Raw genomic sequence first — 9,121 nt, forward strand, 5'->3', positions numbered from 1 at the left:
CAGTGGTATGATTTTTGGAGATCAGCCACTTTTTCTATTTGACGGCGGTACATACCGTGCAGTGGTTTGTCCTCCAATGAGGGTTCCTGCTCTTCCTTCCCTAGTTCCTCTGGTTTCTGCTGACTGAGGTATTCACTAAGCATGTCATCACTCTGGGCCATCTTCCTGATGTATTCATGGATCTTTGTTGTTTCATCCTGGATAGTGGCTCTGTCGCTCACTAATCTTCGGCCTCCGCTTAGTGTACAGTCTCAGGATGCTGTACTTCTCAGGACTTGCCTTACTCTCTGCAGGTACTTGGTGGTTGCTGCTTTCCTTGCGGCCTCTTCATGGTTTTCATTTGCCTGCGGGATCCCAAGGTACTTGTAGCTGTCCTCAACATCTGCTATGTTGCCTTCTGGTAGTACAATCCCCTCAGTTCTGACTACCTTCCCTCTCCTTGGGGGATGTGGGACCTATGTATATATATATATATATTATTTTATCTTGTTTGTGTGCATTCAGAGCCCACTGTCATATTTTGTTACCCCTTGTTTTTGCTACTCCATATCTTTTTGTGTGTAAATAAACTGTATCTGCTGGACATCGAAGCTGCGAGGACCCCCGTAATTGTGTCCCATGTGAAAACCATTTTACCCGGGCTACACATATACAGTGAAGAACAGAAGTATTTGAACACCCTGCGATTTTGCAAGTTCTCCCACTTAGAAATCATGGAGGGGTCTGAACTTCACATTGTAGGTGCATTCCCACTCTGAGAGACAGAATTAAAAAAAAATTTCAGGAAATCACATTGTATGATTTTTAAAGAATTTATTTGTGCACAGCTGAACATGGAGCTGGAGGAAGTGTCTGAAGAGAGGGAAGTCTGGGCATCTTTGCTTAGACTGCTGCCCCTGCGACCCGGTCCCGAATAAGCAGAGGAAAATGGATGGATGGATGGACTCATTAACTAGTGCAATAAATCCAGGAGAAGTGGCAACTGCTGTTATCCCCATCATAGCAGCTCAGCCGAGAAACCGTCACACAGACTCATTGGAGGGAGATTGTTATGATCACTGAGGGTTACGGGGCTAATGGTAATATTAGCAAAGAGGCACAAGGAGGATTGAGAGCAAAAGAATGAGACAGTAAAACTGGGCAGTGAATTTAATGAGACAGAAGCTCTTAGAAAGTTACACCATGTAATTAATGAGACATTTCACTGAGTGACCTTACAGTGGCATCCTCTGTAATTACATGTATATGTGTGTTATGTCAGGATTTTTGTGCAGACCTACTCCCTAAAGGGAAATGTAACTGTAATTACTGCAGCCATCCATTAAAGTCTAACCATCTCCGCTGGTTCTGTCTCCTGCTGTGAACCATCTAGACAAAAATAAAACATCAAGAGATTAAAGGAGCAGGAGCCAGTAGACTTAATACTAAACCAATCAAGATATTTTTTAAATGTTAACAAGAGATCAGATGAATATGTGCCATATGAAAGTGATCTCTTAAAATGATCCCAGAGAGAGCGTTTGTTGGTCATGATCAGTGTTGTGCTTTCTATTGCCTTGAAATTGGCAAAACAAATTGTGCAACTTTAAATTAAACATTCTCTCCATTTTGCATTTCCTTTATTGCTTTGTGTTCTGTGTGTGTCTCCATGTTTTTCATCATACACAAATTCACATCAGAATGATATGAACTGGTGATCATCAGGAGGATCAGTGACATCAATCCTGGAGCCATCGTGTGCTGCACGAGAGACCATTAGAGGCATAAAAATGAGCAGCTATAAAAAGAGCAGACTGGGTCAATTCAGGCAGCACTCAGCTGTTCTGAAGCATGCCTCAAACTGAAAACTAAGAGAGCAACTACTAAGAAGAGACAGAGAGAATATCTGATGTGCTGTGATACTGAGCCATCCATTTGTGTCTGTATTGTGTCTTTTATTGTGTTTTCTAATGAAAAAGTCACTACCCAGGCAAGCTTCATGAAAATACTGGATTTCATAGCTACTTTGGCTGCTTGTTATATTAAAAACAACAAAATGTGATGTAATTATTCAGGGTTTTTAAGATTACACATATGCGCCGCTGATCCCTCCCTGTCTTACAGAGCAGGATGTAAATGTAAACGTTTATTCACTGTCACGCTAAAATAAATCACTGCATTCGACTCAGTCTCAATCACTTACTCACCGCATCCACTGTGTGTGTGCCTTTCTGTGACATAACGTAAACATCTAGCTAGCTAGCTAGCTAGCTGTCTCAGTCTAAGCTGTACGCTCAAAAATACAGAAAGGAGTGGGAATCAAACCCTGAATTCAAAGGCTGGTTGAAGCCATTTATTGGAGATGATACACGGGAATACTGCCTGTATTGTAAGGCTGATTTCTACACCAAACTTTGTGATATAAAAAACACTTCATAATTCTAAGCCTTATAACAGTTTCTATAATGGTTCCACCTAAAGCAAGCTGCCAATAATGAGTAAAAAAAATTGACTCAACTGGGGACATCATCGGACAGGGGAAGCAGAGGCCAAGGGCTTGGAGGTGGACTCGTCCATTACCCAAGCTGAAGGCACTGAGGTAGTTGAGAAGCTTCTCGGTGGCAAGGCACCAGGGGTGGATGAGATCTGCCCTGAGTACCTCAAGTCTCTGGATGTTGTGGGGCTGTTTTGGCTGACACACCTCTGCAGCGTCACATGGCGGTTGGGGACAGCGCCTCTGGACTGGCAGACCGGGGTAATCGTCCCTCTTTTCAAGAAGGGGGACCGGAGGGTGTGTTCCAACTATAGGGGGATCACACTCCTCAGCCTACCCGGGAAAGTCTATGCCAGGGTACTGGAGAGGAGAATTCGACCAACAGTCGAACCTCAGATTCAAGAGGAACAATGCGGTTTTCGTCCTGGCTGCGGAACACTGGACCAGCTCTATACCCTCTTCAGGGTGGTGGAGGGTTCATGGGTGTTTGCCCAACCAGTCCACATGTGTTTTGTGGATCTGGAGAAGGCATTCAACCGTGTCCCTCATGGCGCCCTCTGGGGGGTGCTCTGTATGGGGTCCAGGGCCCTTTGCTAAGGGCCCTGGACCCCAGGTCCAGGCTAAGGGCTGTCCGGTCTCTGTACAACCGGAGCAGGAACTTGGTTCACATTGCAGTAAGTCAGACTTATTTCTGGTGCATGTTGGACTCCGGCAGGGCTGCCCTTTGTCACCGGTTCTGTTCATTATCTTTATGGACAGAATTTCTAGGCACAGCCAGGGGCCAGAGGGAGTCCAGTTTGGGGACCACAGGATCTCGTCTCTACTTCTTGTAGATGACATTGTCCTGTTGGCTCCTTCAAACCAGGGCCTTCAGCGTGCACTGGGACGGTTTGCAGCCGAGTGTGAAGCGGGTTGTTGTGACTACACCATAGGACCAGCTGCTCAACCTCCCCTCTGTAGGCTGACTCGTCACCATCTCGGATGAGACCGATGACCGTTGTATCATCTGCAAACTTTAGGAGCTTGACAGAGGGGTCCCTCAAGATGCAGTTGTTGGTGTAGAATGAAAACAGCAGAGGGGAGACCACACATCCCTGGGGGGCACCTGTGCTGATTGCCCAGGTGCTGGATGTGGTTTTCCCCAGCCTCACCTGCTGCTTCCTGTCTGTTAGAAAGCTAGTATTCCACTGACCGGTGGGGACGGGCACAGTGAGCTGGGTCAGTTTGGAGTAGAGAATGTCCAGGATGATAGTGTTGAAATCCGAGCTGAAGTCCACAAAGATCCATGCATAGGTCCCTGGGGAGTCGAGGTGTTGCAGGATGTAATGCAGTGCCACTGACCTGTTTGCCCGGTAGGCGAACTGCTTCCAGTGATGCTTTTCAGGCTTCTCCACTCAGATGAGGAGTTATTGGCTGAAACTAGGGCTTTCAGCTTTTTAGAGTAGCTCCTCTTTGCTGCTCTGATCTCCCTTGTCAGTGTGTTCCTGGCCTGGCTGTACAGAGTCCTGTCCCCACATCTGTAAGCCTCCTTTTTGGCATGACAAAGCTACTTGAGTCTTGCTGTGAACCAGGGCTTGTTGTTGTTGTATGTGCAGAAGGACTTTTTGGGCGCACACACATCCTCACAAAATCTGATATAAGATTTGACGGTGTCAGTGAATTCATCAGGTCTGTGTCTGCAGTCTCAAATACACTCCAGTCTGTGCAGTCAAAGCAGGCCTGTGTCTCTGACTTAACCTCCTCAGTCCAGCTCTTCACTGTTTTGACTACAGGCTTCACAGCTTTAAGTTTCTGCCTGTAGGTTGGAATAAAATGGCCCATGCAGTGAGAGAGAGCCCGAGGGCTGTGCGGGGGACAGAGCAATAGGCGTCTTTTATTGCTGTGTAGCAGTGGTCAGAATCAGAATCAGAATCTGCTTTATTGGCCAGGTGTGTTGAACACACGAGGAATTTAACTCTGGTACATCGGCTTTCAGTGTGTATGTACATATCCCCATGCAAGGGGCAAGTAAACAGTAAACCAGTATAAAGCTGTGTAATATAACAAAATAAGTAGTATTAGCAGTATTAACAAGCAACAACCAGTGTAAACAATGCAAAATAAGCAGTATAAACAGGCAGTAAACAATGCAGACAGACAAAGGAATGCTCATTGAAATGAGATAAATAGGAATAAAAATAGAGTACTTAAAAATAGAGACCTGTACGGATCTGTATAATCTGTACAATGTGATTTTGTCCCTGGTGGGACAGGTGACATGCTGTCTGTATTTGGGCAGTTCGTGGGTGAGATTTGCTCTGTTAAAGTCTCCTGAACAATGAGTGGAGAGTTGGGCTCCACACTGGTCTTAAAGTCATATGTGATTTCACCTCCAATCAACCTGAAACATACACTGAGCCTGAGAAAACATTATCAGGATCCTAAAAACACACAGATACTCACACATGCAGAAAAACAGTGTCGTTAATATTTGTAAGAGAAGACCAAACTAAAGTCCCAGAGCTGCTCTCACAAATTTATTGCTGTGTGGTGACAAAAATGTCCCCTGTCTCCTCTCACGTGCTGAAAAGCCTCAGACTGATATAAACACACACACACGCTGGTTGTGGTTGCGGTGACAGTAAAGGGATTACTTACAAAAAAACCTATAATCTATCTGGGCAACCATAGGTGTGCGTGTGTGTACTTGCGTGCTTTTGATCACATGCTTGTTTGTGTGGTGTACTTGGAAGCCAGCAGCAGTAGGCCAACAGTGAGATCAGTGAAATCAGATGGCTGCCCCTGCTGCTATAATTTTCCTTAAATAGCAGTGATGTCATGTAAGAGGTAGAACGCTGCCCACAGCCGCCAGCAGCAATCCACGTTGTCCAGGCCATGTTTGTCTAGTAAGGCTATGCTGTTGGGCTGTTGGTGGAGGTCCAGGCGTGGGGCCAGCAGAGGCTGATAATAACAGAGGTGAAGTGGATGTGGTGGGTTTAATCACACACTCTGAGGGGAAAACACAACATCTGTCCTTTTGACTGATGCTGCCACTCTAAATGTTTCAGTTTTTGCCTCTCTTTTCTTCTTAGTTGTTTTCCCTCTTTTCCTTTCTTTAAACTGTCTTTCAAAGCCTATGAATGATAATGATAGTGATAATATAGGCTCTACATGGTACTACAAAACAACATCTTCTAAAATGATCATAACTACCTACTGAGTACTGTATACTTGTTTTATTCATGGTTATTCAGAAGAAATCCTATAAAAGTAAACCACTTAAAAGCAAAAATTAGCTGAGAAATATTGACTTTCTTTTTGGTTTCTGTCAACCCCTAAGGGAAATATCTGCTTGTTAAGCTGCTAAATAGCAAAGTTAGCCTGTAGCTAAGTATGCCTAACAGCTAGGTCAAAAAAAAAAGTACAGCATGGTGAAAGATGCTCAAACATCTGTCTGCCTTTGGGGAAACCGTGGAGTCAGATAACAAGTGACAGTGGGTTGCCACCTTTCATATTATCCATCTGGTCAATTGTGAAAAATACAGAGCAGCGCAGCACTAAAGAGCATGTTCTGTTATTATTAACCCATAAATTGTGTCACAAAGCAATTAGATTTTCTTTCATCCTTATGTTTGATTACTCTTTAAATCTCTGCTGTTTACACTGATTGTAACATTGGAAATATTTGCAATATAAAACTGTGTTGTTGTTTTTTTTAATTTCCATTATGTTTATATGGCCGTCTGTCTTAGCTTTTTGAATATAGATATTTAAAGGTGTCTCATCAAACTTCTGTTACTGCTTAATGTTTCTGCTTCTGTTTTTCTGTCTCCTTCTGTCATTTTCTCTTCATCCCTTCTCCTCACATCTTCGTGGGGTTTCATGTGTCTTGTAGCTCAGACTCTAATTCATCACAGCCTCCACAGAGGAAACCAGTGTGGCGTTAAACCAAGCCTGTGGTCTGGTTCCTAACAGCCCTCTACTGACACATATACACAAACTGTTTCTCTCAACTTGACACAGTTCAGATCACAGCAAAATCCAATTGCAACCACACCAGAGAAAAGGACCACTGTGGTTGAAGAGCACGGCCCCAGAGTGAGCTCAGGTGTTCTGGCCTGAGGTGAGCCACTCAAATGTTTGGAAGTTAATGTCACAGAAAGTAAGAACATTTCCTCCATATAATAATTAGACTTTTTATATGGGAGTTCATGCAAATTAGGGAAGTTTAAGTAGCAGCAGGTGTGAGTTTTTGCCCTTTACAGTCAAGCAGTCACACTAGGAACTTGAGTTTTGTGAGTTTTGTACTGAGACAGAGACAGACTGGGCAGCAGCTTTTGTAAAAATAAACAAAAAAAAAACGGGATAGAGCTGGAGACCTTTAGAAATAGTTTGTGAAGTAATACACAGTGAAGGCTATTCAGTAGAAATGCATAAGAGTTGATTGGTTGAGGCCACGGTTGGATTTTATTTGACTCAAACTTGTAAACGTAGTTGTGAATTGACTGGTTTTATGCAGGAAAGGGCAATAAGTAAAAAGATTTGCATGACTTCCTTTAGTTTGCCTGTTTATTCCAGAAACATTTAGTGATGAAAAAAAAAGTCAGGTCTCTTAAGATGTGTTCAGTTCATGGAAAAAATTAATTTATGACTGGAATACATATAAACATACACATCACAGTAAATGGTAACCACTGTTCACTGTTTGGTGTCACTGGTTTAATGGTTCAAAAAAAAAAGAACTGAGCACAATTCAAAAGCAAAGGTTCAATTTCACAATAAAAAACACTGGAAATAGAATTAGCTGAAATTATGTAATTTGTTTTGTCCATGATTTATAGCGATAGAGACTTCTGAAAAACATTATGAAAAGACTATGTTTTGCTACATACAGTATAGTAAAGGTCAAAATCATGGAATAAAGAGAAATGCAAAACAGGGTTTGGAAAACAGGTGTACAGACCTTAGTGATGGCAAGGGCGCATGCTTGTCCCCAGAGCTCTATCAGCTGTTGTTGTCCAAATCTGTATTCTTTCAGTAGTTCTGTTTCAATAGCTGCCACTTCCCCTTTACTGTCAGACAGACAGAGAGTAACATCAGGTTACTAAGAGAGATATCACGTTTGTCATCATAAATACAAACATCATCAGACCTGTACAGAGACAAATTTAGGCAATGTATGTTTAGCATGTTGTCACTGCTCTGCTCAAGAAATACTCTCTAAAATATTTCATTATTTAATCCACTAGCAGAAGTGCACTGCTCTGTTGTGTAAATTTAAAATGTATTTTTGCTTTAATGTAAGGATGGCCACACCAGAAGCCAAATATTTCCACATACAGTAGCATTTCTATTCATTTTTACAGTAATTCTACCTTTTCATTTAGGTAGTACATTTGGTTACAGACAACTTCTTTATAGTTAAAGCTACAGTATATAACTTTTACAAATATTTGTTGTTGTAGAAATATGCTCCAAAGCTTGTCTTAATTTGGCGAGGTACTGTCAAAGCCTCCTGTGACCCAGACTCATTGAACAGTACTAGCAGCAGTGCAGAGATATTAGCTCCTAAAAGAGAGATTTTCAATTATTTCTGCTTGATCAGTAAGTTTTGTTGCATTCTCAATGACAAATATCTGAAGACCTGGGCAGAGTGGGGTGCAGCGTAGCAGGCCGCAGTAGAGAGCAGAGTGGGTTGATTTGGATGATTTCTGCATGTAGTGTTACCTTAAGTTATTGTAGTTACTGTAGCTTTTTTTTTCTTTAGCATTTTTACATAAGTTCTAGATGAAGCAGAGACATTCAGTTAATTTTGTATTGTCAGCATTTAAGTTCAGCTAACTTTAGGTTGTATTAATAATCTATGGTATATTGTCCTTCGTTTCTGGTTTCTGTTTTTTTGGAAAATAACAGCTAACACCTTTTTTAAAAGTAAATTGTGTCCTGTATGTTGCTGCTTGGTCTCTAACAGTACTGCACTGTAAATTTGCAATGGTCAGTCTAATGCAATGTGATACAGCAGGTATTTAATTAAATTGGTTGTCCAATATCTGCAACAAGTGTGACTGTGAGCCTCCAGAAACGTTTACTCATATGCATATGTCAGTGTCTTCTTTTCATAATAAACGCTTCTGAGAAGTGTGGTCATGAAACTCACAACAGACCATATGAGTGATAAACTGAACTGTGACCTTTCCAGGAGCTTCCATTTGCCAGTTTGTGTCTGTCCATCTGTGCATCAAACTTGACATTTGTGTGTCTTCTTTATAAGTTTTTATACTTATTTGATGTGTCTTTGCTTCTTCTTGCTGTTTTCTGTGTGATGACATAATAACTGATGCTGCGGTTTTGGAACCTACTGGTGCTGCTTTTAGCATGCAGGTGTGTTCACATGTAACAAATGCATGTAGGATAGCAGTTGGCAGATGACAATGTCTACATGCCTTCTAAATGCCTTCTGATTATGAATAACAGAAACAGGCCAGTCAAAATTACTAAAGTCTGCATCTTTATTTAAGACCTGATTTTGCAACATCCCTGTTACTCTACAGACACCAGGTGGTCTTTCTCAGTACTACAGCTAAATAAGAAAACCTGGGGTAAACAATTAATTTCAAGTAGAAATATTACTGCATGTCTTTATTTTTCTTGTTTATTGTACATCAAACT

At 42.0% G+C, this 9,121-nt stretch overlaps 1 protein-coding gene across 1 annotated transcript in view; it reads right to left on the reverse strand.

The window, feature by feature from the left end:
• The window catches only part of yjefn3 (YjeF N-terminal domain containing 3), a 58,849-nt gene that overhangs the window by 6,500 nt on the left and 43,228 nt on the right, over positions 1 to 9,121 (reverse strand). Inside the window, exon 2 of the mRNA XM_020612305.1 lies at positions 7,416 to 7,524. Coding sequence (XP_020467961.1) covers positions 7,416 to 7,524 — 109 coding nt within the window. The remainder of the gene's footprint in view (positions 1 to 7,415; positions 7,525 to 9,121) is intronic.

This window comes from Monopterus albus, unplaced genomic scaffold (assembly GCF_001952655.1).
Source record: "Monopterus albus unplaced genomic scaffold, M_albus_1.0 scaffold122.1, whole genome shotgun sequence".
Lineage (NCBI taxonomy): Eukaryota > Metazoa > Chordata > Actinopteri > Synbranchiformes > Synbranchidae > Monopterus > Monopterus albus.